Source organism: Cydia strobilella, chromosome 7 (genome assembly GCF_947568885.1).
Source record: "Cydia strobilella chromosome 7, ilCydStro3.1, whole genome shotgun sequence".
In the NCBI taxonomy this organism is placed as follows: Eukaryota; Metazoa; Arthropoda; class Insecta; order Lepidoptera; family Tortricidae; genus Cydia; species Cydia strobilella.
Window position 1 is genome coordinate 15,949,971 of NC_086047.1, and position 21,781 is coordinate 15,971,751.

At 42.6% G+C, this 21,781-nt stretch overlaps 1 protein-coding gene across 1 annotated transcript; it reads right to left on the reverse strand.

Annotated features, from left to right (window-relative positions):
* Positions 1–1,501: 1,501 nt before the first annotated feature.
* Positions 1,502–17,126, reverse strand: LOC134743261 (zinc finger protein Xfin). Its single transcript, XM_063676667.1, has 11 exons — positions 16,749–17,126; positions 16,133–16,449; positions 15,469–15,718; positions 14,869–15,047; positions 13,892–14,032; positions 9,616–9,782; positions 7,870–8,493; positions 5,974–6,085; positions 3,534–3,674; positions 2,147–2,295; positions 1,502–1,673 (listed from the first exon to the last, which is right to left on the reverse strand). The coding sequence occupies exons 2-11, from the start codon at positions 16,422–16,424 to the stop codon at positions 1,656–1,658; spliced, it is 2,073 nt and encodes a 690-aa protein (XP_063532737.1). The 5' UTR covers positions 16,425–16,449; positions 16,749–17,126; the 3' UTR covers positions 1,502–1,655.
* Positions 17,127–21,781: the final 4,655 nt, after the last annotated feature.

Below are 21,781 nucleotides of genomic sequence, written 5' to 3' on the forward strand. Positions count from 1 at the left end.
AATATGGAATTGAATGAGTATATATATAGACGCCTGCTTATTTGAAATAGCTATATCACAAATCATATCTTTATCATTGCTATTTCAAATAAGCAGGCGTCTATTGTATATATACTTATTCAATTCCATATTACTCTTTAACCGCTCTCTGAATTTGATTGTACTTCATACATGTGGAAGCACATTGCGAGCACTAACCGTAGGCAGTACTTTCACCCTTGAGTAAGCAGCCATTAGCTAGAACTGGAAATGCACCCGCCAAACTGACGTCAGGTTGGCGGACGTCATTTATATCTTGAATATCTCTGGAGTTTAAAGAACACATTGCTCTAATTTTGGCGCACATTTGGCACATTGCTAGCACTAACTCCTGACGTCTGCGCGAGCTTCGAGTCACCAATTGGCGAGAGGTCGCACAGGATCGAGAAAAGTGGCGCTGTCTTGTGTCGGAGGCCAAGTCTAATTTTGGGTCGCTGAGCCAACGGAGTAAGTAAGTAAGTAACTCCTGACGTATACCGCAGCTCTATTTGTTGATGTACACCCGCCATCCTGATACTCACAAAGAATGCAGTTGGAAATTAATTTCGACTTAAGAAACTTAACTTTCAGAAACAGGAAATACTAATTAAGAACCTAAATCTGTGTATGGTACATAACACTAGGATTAAAGAAACGATACACTCTTATATAACTAATGTTAAACATAAGGAGGGCGGAACGGAGCGTAGTTCAGATGACCGCGACGCTACGAATTTTGATAACAAACTCAGAGAGATAGAAATCAAAATGAAGTCACCTCCGGGCCGGTATTGGGTAACTTGACAAGACAACTTGCTTCAAATATGTACTTAAAACTGAAAGTGACGCCGATTTTAGTTTGTAACTTTGAACCATAAAATTTAATTTTAGACCGAATGGCATTTTTCATGTTAGAAGTTTTACCTTAACTTATAACTAGAACACTGTAGACGAATTTGTGTGATCTTATAGGTAATATCGCCTTACGTTTTCATACACTCGGTTCAGCTTTCTATAACGTCAGCTATTTACTACAGATCGATTCGCCAAAGCTGAACGTCATAATAACTGGAAAGAAGATACTTACCTTTCTATCCACAGTCGGCAAGTCAGTACCTCAAAGTACCCACGTTGCCATACTTGCTGTACATAAAATTGGATACTTATGTTAGGGCACTGACTGTACACATAGCTGCAAAAATGCAATCCCACTATGAACTGAATTCTTTTATAAAACGGTGTTGCACTTTTGCAGCTCGCCGTACGTGATACACTACACGCCAGCTCTAGTGACTCGCGGCTCTGTACATTGTTCTCTTTCTAACATTTCGACCACAGTTATTTTCTCTGTCGAGTTATTTTTTAGCGAGTAGTCTCCAAATCGGCGTCACGTCACCGAATAAAATGTTACAATTCGTAAAAAGTAAATCAAGCGTTACCCGGACACCGCACCGGTCCGGCGGCACATGGGTCGTGGCTCGTGGCGCAGGTCCGGCGGGCTACTGCTTCCACTTCTTGGCGGAGAAGAGCACGGCGCGCTGCTTGAGGAACAGCGAGTAGCTCTGCTTGCGCGGCGGCGGCGGCGGCACCGCGCGCCGGCCTCGCCGCCCCCGCCCCCGCCCCGCCCCCCCGCGCCCTCAGGACTCGCGCTTCACCTGCGACATAAGGGATTACCATACTCGTACATTACCAGACAGATACTATACTACTAATGGGAATGGATCGCCTATCACTACCCCGTGGTTCCTCGAGCCACAGGTTGGACCACGTAATAGATGAAACAGTTATTTATACGCATAAACGAGCTTCATTTTGGCTCGTCTCAAAGTAATTCGCGTGCTTTAGCCAGAAATCTTGCCTATAACTGTGTGAATCTTTATTAACTCGCCTCTAGAACACAATTTTCACTAACGTCAATTTAAGGCCGCTTCTCCGCTTGGCGGTGCGGTATCGGTGCAGTACGCAGTATTTCTTCCTGATTGGCTGAAAAATACTGCGTACTGCACCGATACCGCACCGCCAAGTGGGGAAGCGGCCTAACGCTTATCATCGTATCCAGGATCGCGGATCGCTCAATATAGCGAACAATTAGTAGTATTTAGGATAGTGAAATAGGGAAGTACGGTACCTCGCTCGGGCCCTCGGTCTCGTCGTCCGCCTCGCCCTCGACCAGCGCGGGGCTGATGATCTGGTCGTGCAGCGTGCGGAGATGCCGCAATAAGTTGGACTTCACGTTGAAACCTTTGTTGCACAGCCCGCATACGAACGGACGCTCACCTGAAAGGTTTTATTGATGAGTATTGTTTACATGCTCGTGTAGCAACAACCTACCGACTACATATTATAGATAAGTACCCTAGTTCACACTCGTATTAGCTACGCGGAAAATTTGGCTGTTAAAAAAGACCTAATTAGTAAGAGTGTAATGAGTGTATGCAAAGTAAACATTTAGGGGCATTTTTTGTTTTAAGTTCGATCATTACAACCCATAAAATACGGACATTATTTGATAGAAAAAATAGTTATTAGATATGCAGTTATGCACATACCTAGGTACAATGTACGTAAATTGCACACCTTTAAAGATAAGAGTGTAATGAGTGTATGCAAAGTAAACATTTAGGGGCATTTTTTGTTTTAAGTTCGATCATTACAACCCATAAAATACGAACATTATTTGATAGAAAAAATAGTTATTAGATATGCAGTTATGCACATAGGTACAATGTACGTAAATTGCACACCTTTAAAGATAAGAGTGTAATGAGTGTATGCAAAGTAAACATTTAGGGGCATTTTTTGTTTTAAGTTCGATCATTACAACCCATAAAATACGGACATTATTTGATAGAAAAAATGGTTATTAGATATGCAGTTATGCACATAGGTACAATGTACGTAAATTGCACACCTTTAAAGATTAGGTATGCCAAAGTAAAATTAAATCGAGAGATTATTTCACGGTAGGTCACAAGGTTAATAACACATACGTGTTTCCTAGCTGAAAACTCTAGTTAAATAATCTGTTTATATATCCTAGATTTAATCTATCCTATTTTAATATCTAGGACGTAGATAGTAGAATAGCGGGTATGGCTGGCTTGAGTATACTTAACTCTCATCATCATCATTGGCCTTTTCGTCTATCGCAGACGATTTATGGTGTAACACCGAAATATATAACTCTAAAATCCCCGAAAATAATACTACTGTTGAATTACATAAAATGTCAATGTTGTACAAATTATATCCACTTAATCTCATTGTTATTTTTAATATAAAACGTAGGTACATACCTACATCCGTCGATTAAAAAAAGCTAATTTGAATAACTACTATAGATACCTATACTATAGTCTGTCAAGCCATTTCTGTCAGTAGAAAAATGCGGCAAATTTAAAAAATGTAGGCGCGAAGGGTTATCGTCCCATAGAAAATTTGAGTTTCGCACCTTTTTCTATACTGACATAGTTGTTTGACGGACTATATATTATGGAAATACAAGTAATACGAACCTGTATGCGTCCTCATGTGTATGAGCATGGAGGCATGCGACGGGAAGGTTTTCTTGCAGTGCGAGCAAGTCTTGTTTTGCGCGCCCTCTGTGAAACGATTGTGACGTTTTGGTGGGGCACTGTTGTTTGATATGGCCAATTCTAGACAACCGACATCGATACATTTAGAAAGGGTTATTAGGACATCATGTTTTAAGAGATGATGGCATGCTGGTTGTCACAGTTACATATATCAGAAGTGTGATTTCAGTTCCTTATATTTTTTAGCATAGTAACGGATTAATATTGAAAGGGAATTTAAAATGTCAGCAGTAACACTGAAATAAGTATGTCACGGTAATTATCATTTTAAAATACCTAGAGTATCAAGGCGCGTTTTAATTTCTTAGCAGACCTTTATGCCCACAAGTTCAACGCTTAATAAATTAAGTACCAATACCATTGTTATTTTTAGTATTTTCTGAATGTTTTTCACCATTTATGAAACTATTTTGCCTCAGAAATAATAGTCACACCTAAGACAAGATATTCGAGTTAATTTTGGACCACAGTTGGGAGTTTTTGGATTATACTTGGGTGGTTTTACGGTACGTAGAAACATTCTAATTTGATCAATGTCATGTCTTCTTTAAGTTAGCTATTATATAATCTGTGGCTATGGTCCCAAGGTATTGGAGAATGGGGCATTCAAATATTACCTATTGACCCCCATTATCTTCAGCAAAGTATAATCATAAAATTGAAGAAATGAGCGAGCGTGTATGAGAAATATTGTATGAAAGTGGAGGAAGCGAAAGAGGTATGTGAGAATCGTAGCAAGTGGAAATCCGTGTTCTCTGCCTACCCCTCTGGGAAATAGGCGTGATTATATGTATTTATTTTATCCCCCCCTCCCTCCCGCCCCCGTAACGCATCGTAACGTTTTACAAGACTCCCCTTCCCCCAAATTGTGTTACGTAATATTTAAATGCCCCCGAACCCACTTTTTTTAGTCATTGCCTTCAGATCTTCTTCATATTATATGAAAACTGGGCCTTAGGCCAGGATTACACTTGTAAGTTTTACTTACGTAAGTAGGGACAAAGCTATTTGCTAGAATGAGATAACGATATTCATATCTCATTCTGTAGTATAGCTGTGTCCCTACTTACGTAAGTAAAACTTACAAGTGTAATCCTGGCCTTACTAAGAGCAACTTGATTGTTAGGTTAGGAGTTTTCCAGCCACTCTAAAGAAAAGGAACATTTTTATATTTCTTTCACTATCCATCCGTAGTCTTCTAAGTATTCAGGGAGACCTCCATGCCATCACCTCAGGTCGCAAAGTGCTGTTAAGCGACAAGCAAAGCCAATATTAAACATAACTGAAGTGATCATCATGTGTAGCGGGGTGAGAGCATTGCGGAAACTCAGTGGTTAATAGGTAATGAGTAACTTACGTAAACTTTTTACTATTCGCTTGTCGAGAATCAGCCACGTTCATAACAATCAGATTTCAGCTATGTTGCTTATTTTAGTTCAATCGTGTTCAAATTACCACCTTCCGAAATCATCATATTTTTTTTTTATGTGTACGAAATGAACTAATACCTATTTCAAAATCCATGTTATCCATAACATGTAATAGACATACACATATAACATATTAATTTAGGTCCTAAAATATTTAAAAAAAGTTAGTAGTAGTTAAAGTATAGACCAATATTTGTAACAGAAATGAAGCTAAGCAAGATTATAGTAGCTTAAAATGGTGGTATTTTGAGAATGACCTAATTACATTTTCATTTACAGCGAAACTTATAGCAACGATTTTTCCGCCGTGAACATGGTATTTTGAGAACGAGAATTTGCAATAAGTAGTAATAATTATTTGGGACAGTTTATTCAGGGCCTAAAAATATTCTCAATAGGTTCAAATCAAAAAGGTACGAGTTATTATAGTCTCTAACGGAAAGCTTTAATTGGCACTCTTTATATTTGGAATATAGTCTGTTCTTATTAGGAATATAATACAAACAAGTAAGAATATGTGACTCGGTCATGCGGCCTAAGCGCCTTGTATTTATATACCTACTACAAAATATATAGTATTATTAAACGGCTTAATGCCTGCATCATGTGATTAAAGTTTTTATTTATATTCCTTTAAATTCCTAAGGCATGAGTCGGCAAACCGCGGAAATGACTTTGAAGGTATATACAATTGTGGCTCTTTAGGGCACTCAAAAGATAACACTTGGGAGTATCTAGTTCTGGACAACGTACGAGTAAAACAACATTTGCAGCTGTTTGGAATTTCTAAAACGAGTGATTTGCACTGCGGTTCACTCTTCTCAAAAGTTTACCGACCCCCGGACCTAAGAGCATTTCATACCCGAAAGATAAGTTAAGTTTCAAAGTCTATAGTGTGAAGGTGTAGTGTGAAGTAAAAAGGAACACACCTGTTTCAGTGTGGGTGCTCTGCACGTGGCGTACCCACTCGGCGGGGTTGGGGAAGTGCTTTTGGCAAAGATCGCAGCGGAGTAGTGCCATCGTCTCCTCGGTGTCATCGCTCTGTGCACAAATAATACAAAATTAAATTAGTGTAAACGTTAAAGGCCTCCACAGACCTTGTATTATATCGCATGCGATTTCAGACAATTGCTAGCTAAGTAGGTAGAATAAATTTAATCGTGGGATCAAATGCCACAATGTAACGCAAATCGCATGCAATTATCGGTGAGGTGTATAGAGGCCCCAATGCAGAATAGGTTCAGAGGTAAAGTAAGGTATCACTCGTTACCGTAAAAAAATCATCTTTCAAAGCCGGTCTGACATTTACATATATAATAATAATAAAGGTTACCATATCTGAATAAAAACCTGTTAATAACCCTTAAAAAACCCTATCGGGATGGGGTTTTGAGATTAACCCTTTCAATAAACTTACCATTACAATCAGGTAACAGTATGATAGGGTTACTGAATAATAAGGTAAACGAATTGATTGGTTTACCGAATTGATACGATTAAGTGTAAAGATGGGTTTTCCGGTCCTTGGTGGTACTATGTTCAAAGTACTAAACTTCGAAGCCACTTTTTTTAATACAAAACTAAATTATTTTGTACTGTTTTTATACTTTTTGGTTAATTTTACGCATAAACTAACGTGTACAATGCTTGCTGACACATAATTCATTGATTTTATGTAAGATTTATAAGAATGATGTTGGTTTTTGTTTTATTTAAAAAGAAAAGTTTATTACACATTATAGCTGTTTAATGATTTTTATTAGCATCCCTACATTATAGATTTGCAAGGGCAATATAAGTTAGCCTAGAACTTGTCAATTTAAAGCCATAAAAAAGATTTTTTTATTTTATTTCATGTCCCAATACCCTACGTGCTTTATTTTATAATATCTCAATTATATGTATAATATTAGAGATTCAATGTCATTTATTTAGGAGTATAATGATTAAGGAACATTTAAAAACCGCTATCTCCATAACTTCGTACTAGAACTTGGTATTTTAACTTTTCAAACTTTAACATCAAATATCTCAAAACTGTACATTTACATGATGAATTTTCAAAAAATCATAGAAAAATAAGTACTAAACTTAGTTCTGATTCTTTTTGCATATATATAAATATCTTTTGAACTATATGCTGGTAGCAATAACTCAATACCGACAATAAGTACCCTTTTGATTGAAGATGACACATCTCTTCACATAGGTATTTTATTTATTTATTTGAGAAATGCTAATTTAAAAACCACACCCCAAAATAAAATTATAAAAAGAAACTCCCTCGCCGGGATTCGATTCGAACCCAGGGCCATTAGCTTCGTGAACAGTAGTACTACCAAACTAGTACCCACCAAGCTAAGTCGGTTGGCAATTTTAGTTGCATTGATTTTTTTGTATGGAGTTATCGTTTTTCTCCTAGTATTATATTCTTTGCGCGCTACCGCTGCCATATCGATACGCAAGTAGGGGGTCTTCAAATCGGATGCGGTGTACGAGCGGGACATCGCTATATAGGTGGTGCGCGCTGTCACGCTCACACATGGGAGAGATAAGCTGGTCGTTGCAGAGGAACATAGAAGGTAGGATCCTATAGAAGTGGCCTACCGCGTGCGCGTGTGGGACAGAACATACGCAATGCGACAATATGATTGGTCGAGTAGATTTGTAGCCCACCATAAACCATACTTACGGCGGGGAATAAAAAAAATGTGAGACTGTAACAAGGACAAACAATAATAACGATTTCTCTGGTACTCCTACTGAAAGATACATAAGACTATCTCGTTCTGACAGCTCCCCCCACCAGTGTACGGTGTACGTACCGCGGAGCGATGCTTGCGCTTGCGCGCGTGCGTGTGGTCGGCGCGCGCGTGGCCCTGCACGTGGCGCACCCAGGCGGCCGGCAGCGTGAACACCTCCGCGCACAGCTCGCACGCCAGCGGGCTGTACACCTGGCCGGTAGTTGTAGAGGGGAGGGGTGTACGTACCGCGGAGCGATGCTTGCGCTTGCGCGCGTGCGTGTGGTCGGCGCGCGCGTGGCCCTGCACGTGGCGCACCCAGGCGGCCGGCAGCGTGAACACCTCCGCGCACAGCTCGCACGCCAGCGGGCTGTACACCTGGCCGGTAGTTGTAGAGGGGAGGGGTGTACGTACCGCGGAGCGATGCTTGCGCTTGCGCGCGTGCGTGTGGTCGGCGCGCGCGTGGCCCTGCACGTGGCGCACCCAGGCGGCCGGCAGCGTGAACACCTCCGCGCACAGCTCGCACGCCAGCGGGCTGTACACCTGGCCGGTAGTTGTAGAGGGGAGGGGTGTACGTACCGCGGAGCGATGCTTGCGCTTGCGCGCGTGCGTGTGGTCGGCGCGCGCGTGGCCCTGCACGTGGCGCACCCAGGCGGCCGGCAGCGTGAACACCTCCGCGCACAGCTCGCACGCCAGCGGGCTGTACACCTGCATCACGAAAACACACCCTGTTGTACATACAGATCCACATTATTGCCTATTTTTTTTTACTTTTTTAAAAATATTTAATTTAGTGTGTTGTGTATTTTAATTTTTTTTTGTATTGTAATTTTTGAAATGTGTTTTCGACCACATTCGTAAGCGGCCAACCTTGCGCAAGGGAGGGAATTACCGCGCAAGACGGGGCGAGCAATAACCTATTTTGAACTTAGCTAGTTCATAGATATAGATAGAAGACAGCTCATGTGTAGCACAGCTCAAGAGCGGCTGTCTATGCTTGCCGGTTGGGGGAGGTCTTGCGCTATCGTTGTAGGCGGGCATAGTCGTGTGTTTGGGTCACCTAACACTTGTAGCGACACACAGTACGAACTCACACAGCACGAGTCAGCGCGAGTGACTAAAACAAGTGTCTAAACCGTAAAATGATTTAATGTTAATGAAATTATTTTCAAAATTGCTTTCTTGGGGTTGGATATGAGGATATCACGTATCATTTGTGGTATATTGTACAAAAAAAATCAGCCATATCGTATCTGGAGAAGCCCGAACTTGGTATGTTTCGAAAATTCTTTTTGTTTTAATTAAAAAAAAATGGCCGAAATGTAATGATGTGATATATGTTTAGAATCGCCTCAAAAAGACCTTTCGTATGATACCACACACGAAGGTTTTGGAAAAAAAGTTTTTTTTTCATACAAAAAAAATAATGTTTTATCACCCCCCCCCGGGATTTTTTTTAAGAACTGCGGGTCAAAAATTTTGTTTTGACCTCTAGTATGCGTGTGCCAAACGGCTAACCTGTACATCGATTTGCGGTATTTCTTTGTAATTGGGGTTCAGCGGCTTCCGCTAATGTAATCTCAATCTCCAAAATCGCATGCGAGTTCGCACGCCGTCTAAGTTAGCCTTTAGGCAGGCAGGCCATATATAACTTGGCGCCATGCGGTAAAGTTCCCACGTGCAATTCCTAGCAAGACTTCTGTGCCTATTGTTTTTCATTGACTATGAATTTCTGATCTGAAGCAGTTAAGGAATTACTGTCAATATGCTGACTAATGCCGATTTGTGTTTGTCAAAAATTGAAAACTATATCTATAATTCTATACATACCAGTCCCTCCTCGTCGATATCCAGATCCTCAGGCTCTTGTTTGACGCTCATCTCTTGTTGGAACATTTCGGCGATCGATCGTTCCTCCTCTTCGATGCTGGATGCGTCCCATTCCGGCTCCTCCTTTATAGACACGTCTGGGTCGTTGTTGCTTGCTGTTGATTTTTCTGATAAAAAAAAATAAAGGTTAGTGGCCGGAAAATATAACAAAATAAAATAAACAAGAACATGCAGGTAATTTTAATAACAAAACTTCCGTGAGACTCACTCACGTATTTTCCGAGTCAAGTGCTGCGGCCCGCAGTCTGCGCCGGTCCGTCACTGTCAGCGCAAGCTCCTGATGACACTACTCGGTACGGAGTGAAACATGTCGAGCGTTTTTCGACTTAAAATACGTGAGTGACCCGTTATTAATATATTTAATATCTCTCTTCTCCAGTCGGTCCCTCGATCGTGACATCATGTCCTTCTGCTGAAGACCAGATTCCTCCATAGGGTTCTGTTCCTCGCCAAGCGCATGGTCTCGTGCAGTTTTAAATTGGTGCCCTAATTTGAGCACACCATCTAGTGGGAGGAGGGCCCTGAGGTCTCGTGCCTTCAACTTTGCCCTTTGATATTGCCGAAAAAGTTCCCACCTATGGCCGCCGCCCGCCGCTGCCGCCGCACGCCGCATGTCGTGGCCGGGCCGTTATGCCTCAGCAATAAGGTTGACGACGAGTTAACAGTGTGGACTGTACTTACTGGAGGTATTATCTTCGGCATCCTTGTCATCATGGTCGTGGGGTTTCTGCTGCTTGTCGTACTTGCGCTCGGCCGCGAGTCGTCGCAGAGGGCCTTACCGCGAAAATCGCCTCTTCATCTACCTTTCTATCGAATATGCAAGCACGGCTGATCACGAAATTTGGATTTTCGCTGCAGGAATCGGAGCCTCGTCTGACGAATCGTCGAAGCTATAGACACTATACTCTACGTATACTCTGGCAAGCCAACTTTGTCAATAGAAAAAAGCACAAAATTCAACAATAGTATGAGACACTGATTCGTCCTGCCTACATTTTTCAATGGGGTTGGCCGGCCGAAATAATTAGCAGAGGGCGCCAGCATAGCTTGCCCTGTCAATCCCTAGAATTGTGTAATATTTTTGTTTTTTTAATGCCTTGGATGCCAGCCCTTTAAGCCAAATCTCATAGAAAAAGGGGCAAGCTATGATGGCGCCATCTCTGCAAACCTTTGACAGTTGCCAACCCCATTTTCTACCGATGTGTGGCTTGCCAGACGACACATTGTATATACTCACTGGAGGCAGTATCGTCGGCATCCTTGTCGTCGGTGTCGTCGGGTTTCTGCCGCTTGCCGTACTTGCGCTCGGCCGCGTGCCGGCGCCTCGTCCGGCGAGTCGTCCGCTATCGTCGTCGAAGCTAGAGAGAGATAGACAATAGTAGTATATACATATATTGTACTCACTGGAGGCAGTATCGTCGGCATCCTTGTCGTCGGTGTCGTCGGGTTTCTGCCGCTTGCCGTACTTGCGCTCGGCCGCGTGCCGGCGCCTCGTCCGGCGAGTCGTCCGCTATCGTCGTCGAAGCTAGAGAGAGATAGACAATAGTAGTATATACATATATTGTACTCACTGGAGGCAGTATCGTCGGCATCCTTGTCGTCGGTGTCGTCGGGTTTCTGCCGCTTGCCGTACTTGCGCTCGGCCGCGTGCCGGCGCCTCGTCCGGCGAGTCGTCCGCTATCGTCGTCGAAGCTAGAGAGAGATAGACAATAGTAGTATATACATATATTGTACTCACTGGAGGCAGTATCGTCGGCATCCTTATCGTCGGTGTCGTCGGGTTTCTGCCGCTTGCCGTACTTGCGCTCGGCCGCGTGCCGGCGCCTCGTCCGGCGAGTCGTCCGCTATCGTCGTCGAAGCTAGAGAGAGATAGACAATAGTAGTATATACATATATTGTACTCACTGGAGGCAGTATCGTCGGCATCCTTGTCGTCGGTGTCGTCGGGTTTCTGCCGCTTGCCGTACTTGCGCTCGGCCGCGTGCCGGCGCCTCGTCCGGCGAGTCGTCCGCTATCGTCGTCGAAGCTAGAGAGAGATAGACAATAGTAGTATATACATATATTGTACTCACTGGAGGCAGTATCGTCGGCATCCTTGTCGTCGGTGTCGTCGGGTTTCTGCCGCTTGCCGTACTTGCGCTCGGCCGCGTGCCGGCGCCTCGTCCGGCGAGTCGTCCGCTATCGTCGTCGAAGCTAGAGAGAGATAGACAATAGTAGTATATACATATATTGTACTCACTGGAGGCAGTATCGTCGGCATCCTTGTCGTCGGTGTCGTCGGGTTTCTGCCGCTTGCCGTACTTGCGCTCGGCCGCGTGCCGGCGCCTCGTCCGGCGAGTCGTCCGCTATCGTCGTCGAAGCTAGAGAGAGATAGACAATAGTAGTATATACATATATTGTACTCACTGGAGGCAGTATCGTCGGCATCCTTGTCGTCGGTGTCGTCGGGTTTCTGCCGCTTGCCGTACTTGCGCTCGGCCGCGTGCCGGCGCCTCGTCCGGCGAGTCGTCCGCTATCGTCGTCGAAGCTAGAGAGAGATAGACAATAGTAGTATATACATATATTGTACTCACTGGAGGCAGTATCGTCGGCATCCTTGTCGTCGGTGTCGTCGGGTTTCTGCCGCTTGCCGTACTTGCGCTCGGCCGCGTGCCGGCGCAGGATGCGCGGCGCCGGCGCCTCGTCCGGCGAGTCGTCCGCTATCGTCGTCGAAGCTAGAGAGAGATAGACAATAGTAGTATATACATATATTGTACTCACTGGAGGCAGTATCGTCGGCATCCTTGTCGTCGGTGTCGTCGGGTTTCTGCCGCTTGCCGTACTTGCGCTCGGCCGCGTGCCGGCGCAGGATGCGCGGCGCCGGCGCCTCGTCCGGCGAGTCGTCCGCTATCGTCGTCGAAGCTAGAGAGAGATAGACAATAGTAGTATATACATATATTGTACTCACTGGAGGCAGTATCGTCGGCATCCTTGTCGTCGGTGTCGTCGGGTTTCTGCCGCTTGCCGTACTTGCGCTCGGCCGCGTGCCGGCGCCTCGTCCGGCGAGTCGTCCGCTATCGTCGTCGAAGCTAGAGAGAGATAGACAATAGTAGTATATACATATATTGTACTCACTGGAGGCAGTATCGTCGGCATCCTTGTCGTCGGTGTCGTCGGGTTTCTGCCGCTTGCCGTACTTGCGCTCGGCCGCGTGCCGGCGCAGGATGCGCGGCGCCGGCGCCTCGTCCGGCGAGTCGTCCGCTATCGTCGTCGAAGCTAGAGAGAGATAGACAATAGTAGTATATACATATATTGTACTCACTGGAGGCAGTATCGTCGGCATCCTTGTCGTCGGTGTCGTCGGGTTTCTGCCGCTTGCCGTACTTGCGCTCGGCCGCGTGCCGGCGCAGGATGCGCGGCGCCGGCGCCTCGTCCGGCGAGTCGTCCGCTATCGTCGTCGAAGCTAGAGAGAGATAGACAATAGTAGTATATACATATATTGTACTCACTGGAGGCAGTATCGTCGGCATCCTTGTCGTCGGTGTCGTCGGGTTTCTGCCGCTTGCCGTACTTGCGCTCGGCCGCGTGCCGGCGCCTCGTCCGGCGAGTCGTCCGCTATCGTCGTCGAAGCTAGAGAGAGATAGACAATAGTAGTATATACATATATTGTACTCACTGGAGGCAGTATCGTCGGCATCCTTGTCGTCGGTGTCGTCGGGTTTCTGCCGCTTGCCGTACTTGCGCTCGGCCGCGTGCCGGCGCAGGATGCGCGGCGCCGGCGCCTCGTCCGGCGAGTCGTCCGCTATCGTCGTCGAAGCTAGAGAGAGATAGACAATAGTAGTATATACATATATTGTACTCACTGGAGGCAGTATCGTCGGCATCCTTGTCGTCGGTGTCGTCGGGTTTCTGCCGCTTGCCGTACTTGCGCTCGGCCGCGTGCCGGCGCAGGATGCGCGGCGCCGGCGCCTCGTCCGGCGAGTCGTCCGCTATCGTCGTCGAAGCTAGAGAGAGATAGACAATAGTAGTATATACATATATTGTACTCACTGGAGGCAGTATCGTCGGCATCCTTGTCGTCGGTGTCGTCGGGTTTCTGCCGCTTGCCGTACTTGCGCTCGGCCGCGTGCCGGCGCAGGATGCGCGGCGCCGGCGCCTCGTCCGGCGAGTCGTCCGCTATCGTCGTCGAAGCTAGAGAGAGATAGACAATAGTAGTATATACATATATTGTACTCACTGGAGGCAGTATCGTCGGCATCCTTGTCGTCGGTGTCGTCGGGTTTCTGCCGCTTGCCGTACTTGCGCTCGGCCGCGTGCCGGCGCAGGATGCGCGGCGCCGGCGCCTCGTCCGGCGAGTCGTCCGCTATCGTCGTCGAAGCTACATAAAGATACAATACTTAGTGCCAGTTGCACCAAGCCGCCTGTCACCGTTAAAACGTTCGTTAAATTTTATTGTATGGGAAGTTTCATAGTTCACTGCTGAGTAACGTTGATCAGTCTGTCAAATGTGGTCGGTGCAACTCGCCCTTATAGTCCGACAACTAATTGTACAAAATTATTGAGGGTGCCACAACAATTTAGTATGGAATTTTTTTAGTTCCATTTTATTTAATTTATACTACTTTATGTACTAATCCCAACAAGGCCTAGTTTCCCCTCTGGGTTGGAAGGTCAGATGGCAGTCGCTTTCGTAAAAACTAGTGCCTATGCCAATTCTCGGGATTAGTTGCCAAGCGGACCCCAGGCTCCCATGAGCCGTGGCAAAATGCCGGGACAACGCGAGGAAGATGATGATACTACTTTATGTCGCACTATATTTGCAAGGAGGAAAAGTTTTTGTTTAACCTTTTCGACGCCGCCGTGTCTAACACAAAAGCTGTCACTCGGACGCCACGTCACCGAAGTGTCAAAACTGAAATTGAACTTTATGCACATGCACGTAGGTCTATGTTGCTCTGTGGTCTGTGACGGATTAATCGGTCTTTGGCGTTGGAGCTACGCTGCCGATATATTCGTCATTGGCTTCCAAAAGGTTAATCGCTCGTGCTAATATTGATACCCGACCCGAGCAAGCCAAAGATTTCAAGAGAGGGGGCAAACACTGATGCAACAGTATAGTTTAGCCCTTAGGCCCGCCTGACCGAAACTCCTGCGCGAAACCAGTTTGGTTGTGATACTTGTGATGAACATAGATCTAGATAAATAGATAATTACCTATAGCTATTGAAGTGGAGGTTGTGGTAGTAGTAGCAGAGGTGGTAGAGGTGTCCAGGGAGGGCGCGGGTGCAACCAGTATAGTTTGGCCCTTAGGCCCGGCCGATCGTATCGCCGCCTGTGTGCCTCCCTCTGTGGTCTTGATGAACACCAGTTTGGGTGGTCCGATGAACATGGGTCTGGAATATAAATTACAATTATCGTAAATTTTCAATTATATTTGAAATGGTTGAACAAACCTCTCACACTCTCAAACTCAAACTTCCCATACAATATAAGTCTGGTTTAGTAACTAACCCGGTAAGGCCTAACTAGAGCGAAGGGCAGAATAATTATAATTATAATTTATATTTATTATGGTCAGGTTATTGTTACATGTAATATTAAAACATATTGCAAAACTTATGTGAATAAGATTTTTTTTGTAGCCTGAACACACTAAAACCACCCATTTCAAAGTACATGCTCTGTAGACCCCTGTTAGTGCACAGTAAAAGAAAACCTTATTGCTGTGAGTTTACCTTAGACATTTTCTCTAGGTGGATTTTGAACTCTGAAAATGCCTCAAGTAAAATTAAGAAAAATGTCATAAGTTGTTACCTTGTGACCCCTTGCTGCTGCATTGGTGTAAAACTCTTAAGTAGTTTATCATCTTTCTTGACTGCAATCTTAGGCTGTAAGTCCTCCGGTTTCTTCACCGGCTGTTTGTTAACACTAGCTACTTGTGTGGTTGTCTTCTCCGCCGGAGGGTCACCAGCTTCATCCGTCTGCCGCCATAAGCCTCGGATCTTTAGGACCTCACCGGCTTTTAATACTGTATCTAGAACTTCATTCGAAACTGTTGTTTCACCTGGAAATATAGGGTTCCTTAGGTTTTCTGTTGTTATGGGATCCTCACATCTGTAGACTATCAATTTAACTGATCAGAACTGGGTTTTGGGTGATAGGAATATGATTTCGACGTAAACATTTCCTTTCTCCCTTAACTCCCACCGTCCAGCGTTGCGGTGTCGCACGCGCGATTTTATATAAAATATATGAGTAATCAGAAACACCTGGGACTCCTGGGAGTTAGGTACTTGGGATTTCGAAGCGACGAGTTTAGGAGCTAAAAATGACTATATATATATAGTCCTCCTCATCGTTTTCGATGACGGCGACCCCAAATAAACATTATGGACGTTGTCTAGCGTGAGCCCTAATGTGGCTACTAGTATAGTGTAAAATGACTACTAGTATAGTGTAAATACTTTAAAAAACGTACCTTTATACATATACTCCACTAAAATCTTGAGCGCCTTCGTAGATATCTCCGACGGCAGAACGACGTAAAGCATACCGCCCATCCGCGTGACATGCCGCTGGCCCTCGAACAACCCGCTCAAGTAAACACTGCACGAACTGAGGATGAACTTGTGAGCCGGGATTTGAGACCCGTCCATCGTGCACAGCACCACATCCGTGAACCGCTCCGAGCGCAGCAAAGCCGCAACGGACCCGTTCAAATGTGAACTGTGCGAGTGCCATTTCAACTGATATGTGTCCGTCGACGTCATTGTCGTTATATCACGTCCACTCCATCTGCGGCGAAATTGTTATTTTACGTTACGCGGTTTGTTTTTGTTTACACATGCGAAAATGCCGCCATCGAGAACTTCGAGAAGCGGCTACTCGTCTTCGTTTTACCGGAAAGAAATCAAACTTTGTATTATAAAAACAATTAATGCGAAATTTGTAATTATACATTTAAAAACTCGTTTTTAATTTCAAAAAAACATTTACGAAATACATAGCTATTGTGAGTATATTATTTATTTAGAATTTATTTATTTTTAAATAAGAAGTTACGTAACGACTTCAAATAATAATTAAAAAAATACCTTGTAAAAACCGGAAATTAGGAAAATCGATATTTTAAAATGGTTACGATAACGACTTTACTATTTGTTCATAACTTTCTTACATACACAATAAAATCCTAATGAGGTCGCGTCTACGAAAACTATAAAGCTAAAGAAATATATGAAAACAATGCGCGCAACCACCGCGTGCGACCCTCAAATCTAGTGTGCGGCGGCTGCGGCTGTAAAAATCGATGGAAAGGGTATTGATTTTTGCAGCGGGGTTGCGCGTTTATCTCATCGATCCATGCCGGTGAGCGTCGGTCTGCGCCGCGCGCCTGCGCCGTGTGCGAGGGGTGCGTCGGCCGCGGCCCGCGCGTCCGCCGTCAGCTCGCGCAGCCACCCTGTTCACGCGCAAAATGCGAGAAGTAGGTATCAAGTATCAACCGGCCTACGAATGTATTATTTTATTACAGCTAACCGGTAAATGACGAGGTATTTAATTTATTTGCCCCCAAAAAATACTGTACTGTACTGTAGTTTATTTCGTATAACTATAACCTTTTAATGTAGTTACAGTCAGCAAAACTATTAGCCTAGCAGTCCTGTGTACATTTTTGTATGCTAAGCAGATCGTTTTGCTGAATGTACTTATTTCAAATTCTAAACCATTCATTTAAATGTATTTCTAATTGGACTCGTAAAAAAAACAGTAGGAGTACGGGCATGGGACTGAGACGGAGTCAACTCGGTTTTGAGTTGGTTTTCATTAAATAAAATTTTCTTTAGGTAAATATAAATAGTCCAGGATACGAATGCGTAAATTCGAATGTTACCTATCTAGTCTTGTGGCTCATTTGCACTTCCCTGAATTCATCCTTATATGTCTTTGTGTTGTGTAGGATTAATTATTTAGTAAACAAGTGCGAGTCGGACTTGCGTTTCAAGGGTTCCGTACATTACACAATTTAAACAATATATTTCTTATGTGAAATGTCTTTATAAAACCCGTAGGGGTCGGATCAAAAACTAAGTAATTAAGTCCGACTCACGCTTGACTGTACATTTCTAATAGGTTTTCCTGTGATCTATAGGTAAAGATCTATTTTGTATATTTTTTTTTCAAAATGTTTGACCCAGCAGTTTCGGAGATAAAGAGGGAATGGTCGTTTTTTTTGCTATTTTCTTGAATAACTTCTAAACTGTTTATCTTAAAATTATAAAAAAATATATTTGAGATTCTCACAATGAGCTCTTTCATATGATATGTAACACGGACATGACAGACGGACAGACAGACGCACGAGTGATCCTATAAGAGTTCCGTTTTTTCCTTTTGAGGTACAGAACCCTAAAAGATAGGAAATAAGTTAGTTGAAAGCAAAATTTCGCCTTATTTGTTCATTCATTCAAGATGAAACAAAAGGTATGTTCCTTGTACTGATTTTGTATGACCGGAACACCGGTTTTCCTGTAGCGAAATAATGATATATATTAATTAACTTACCTAAAAACTAAATTGTGTTTTTAGTATAATTATAATTCCTAGTCTCGCATATCAACACTTCATAACCAGTAAAGTACGAGCTACGCCGCGGTTCTTAGCTTATGTTAATTCTTATTATTTTATATTTAAACTAATACTGGATCCGAAATCCGAACGTAAACATCATTATGGTTTTCCGGATAAAACTATAAACTCCGCCTCAGAGCCTTGTGGAAACTACATTTTATTTTAGGGTTCCATGCATGCTTCGCAAAGAATTTACGCATCCATAAAAGTTCGCCATAAAAAAATTGGTAAATAGTGTGATTCTAATAAGTTTATTTATTGCAAATGTACCATATATTTCAAAAAGTTTTTTTATCTTTTAAACAAAAATTCATCAATATAACAAGTCAGAAGTAAGTCATTAGTCAAGTGCCTTAGTAATAAGGAATATGTGTTTCTGTTATTTAGGTAATTGGTAGCGATGGCTTTAATGTGTTTTTGTTATTAGGTAATTGGTAGCGATGGCTTTACAGCCAATTTGTTTATTATAAAAACAGGCATTTATCATTATTTGGACCCCAGAAACGATTATATAGGCACAGTCGACGCCACAAGTATGTTTGCTTACACTTTTGCACCTTACTCCTTTGTAATACGTCGAAAGATGTACACTTTTCTTTGACATTGACTATACGTTACAACTACAAATATGTACGTACTGTTTGTTATGTAACTTTAAGGGTGCTTGGTATTAAAGCAAAGGTACATATATGGATCGCGGATTGAACCTCACGAGGTTTAATTTTTTTTCTTTATTTATTTGAGATTTCGATAACTGACTATATTGAATTACTATTCAATAAGTGATTCACTACATAGCCCATCGTCTTTTAGTAGCTATCATAATTAGAGCATGGTTGAAGCGCATTAAATTAGTTGCATAGCTCGATCGATCAAATAGAACGTAGGTATTAATAATAGAAATGTATAGGTATATAGAGGGTTGTTACGCGTGGGGTGGCCGCGATCAATACGAGCTACGGACTGCGCACGCGTTTCGGGTGGACTCATGTCGTCATGGACGCCATAGAGATATGTACGTAGATATACAGAGACCAATAAAGTAACTAAACCAAATACTGACTCATTCTTAGCCCATAAAAAGTACCTAGTTAAAAATATTCCTTGTTAAATACTTTTACCAATAATTTTCAAACAAAACATCATGTAGTGATTGCATAAAGGATGACTCACGTTAGACCGGGCCGTGTCCGGGCCGGAGGTTCCGGCGCTTACTTTTCTATGACATGACAGGTGATCACGTGATGCTTTCCATAGAAAACGAAGCGCCGGAAGCTCCGGCCCGGACACGGCCCGGTCTAACGTGAGTCATCCTTTAATCGTTGTCATAATATGTATTTGCATTCCAGTTTTCCAGTATACCTTTGCTTTAGAATAGAAACTAATATGAGTACAGGGTCCAGAACATAAAGCCGGGGATAACTTGTAGAACATGTGATAAACAAAGTTACCCACCAGCACCACTTAGCTACCGAAACACCGATGTAAAAATGAGCTTCGATTACACATTGTTATTACGATGATGCGGGTCACACTATACTAGCGCAGCGGCAAGTTCACGGACGAAAACAAAACTATTTGTAAATTGATAACAGGCAGGTGCGTCGCATCTAGCTTTGTACATTTGAAATAATACAGAGTTATCTATTCGAAAAACATTTACTAAAAGTTCATTAATTCAAAAAAACTGTTGTTGATATGCAACATTTTGTTTTATGATCTCTTTTCTTAACTTTTTCTGACAATGAGTACAATTTTTGATTACATATGTACATAACTCTGACGTCGATTGTAAGTGGTAATTTGTAATGCGCTACATCCTAATTACTTTTTATCTCCCACAATAGTTAGAACCTAGAGGCAGTAGTCATTTATTTATATTATATTGCAATCTTTAATTTTGTATTAGATAAACACTTATTTATAGCCCGGGAAATGACCAATAAATAAGCTATTTAATATTTTGCATTTTAGTTACAGTCAGACCAAGACAAGTCTGCAACAATTTTGTAGTGCAAGTGTTATCTTAAACGTCAAACTTCTATAAAATTATGACGTATAAATAAAACTTGCATTGCGTGTACTATCAAAATCGTTGCAGACTTATCTTGGTCTAACTCTAGTAGACGTTGGCCTCTTACTATTTTGTTACACTGGTCAAGGAAATAGTCATCTTTGAGGGTCTACCGCGAAAATTTATAATCGAAATTCCTTTATCTGCCTCGCTATCCTTCGAATATGAAAGAGTGGTCACTCTAGTGTCTAGTCACCGGTACCGTCTACGACGATTTGACTGGGCCGTTTGAAAATCAAGTATATTCTGCATGCAGCTAGCCCCCCTCTGGTTCCTCCCTTGAGTATACCTTGATTTTATTTTCAAGATTATTATTGTTATTGTTTATTATCCAAAAACATTGTAACTACAGCGTTCCCTAATACATTACAATCTTAATACTAACCAATATTACTTAACCTAATGAAATAAGTAATTGAATAACTTCGTTTTCTTCATATCATATTATAAGATTTATAAGCTTTCGAAGTTTCGATGTCCGAAAATGATTGAAACCTTATTGAGTTTACTGTGGGAATACAAAGGCCGATTTTGTAATGGACCTATTATTTAGGTATTTTATTTGGTTTGTTTTGACGAGACAAGTTATGATATATTAACAGTATTATCGTTTAGATATGCTGCTAGTTTTTAATAAACGGGCGTAAGTACAGTAACTTTACTAACTAGTTACGCCCTTTGATATTCGAGATCCGGTGTCCTAATATATTAGCTATTAAACTTATATCATTGGATTCATTGGTTACTAAATTTATTTTACCTATTTACACACCATAACTACTACACCCCCCCTGTTGTAGTGAATAATTATTTTAACAATAAGTATAAGATTTTCCTTGTAGGCTCTTCGACTATATTAACTGTGACTTGAGGGGCCTTAATTTCGCTGAATAGCGAACTAGACTCCACACTCGCGTTCGCGGCTTCGCGCCGAGATTCGCGCATGAGTGTGGAGAGACCTTTAGAGTTAGACCAAGATAAACCTGCAACCATTTTGATAGCACACGCAGTGCAAGTATTATTTATATAGTATGTGAAAGGACTGTCTTATTTGAAACAAAGACAGAGAGAATCATACTATCTTTGTCTTACACTAGTACTAGCATCCAAAATAAAAGGATTAGTATATATATATTTTTTTGTTCTTTTTTACTGACAATTTGGTTTGACCAACTATATGTCATAATTTCATAGAAGTTAGACGTTTAAAAAAACGGCTAATTGCGAGTCGGTTCGCGTTCCAAGGGTTCCGTACATTACACAATATAATAAGTCCGACTCACGCTTGACTGCAATTTCTAATAAGTTTTCCTGTAATCTATAGGTAAAGATCTATTTTGTGTATTTTTTTCAAAATTTTAGACCTAGTAGTTTCGGAGATAAGGGGGGGGGGGAATGGTAGTTTTTTGCCTATTTTCTTGAATA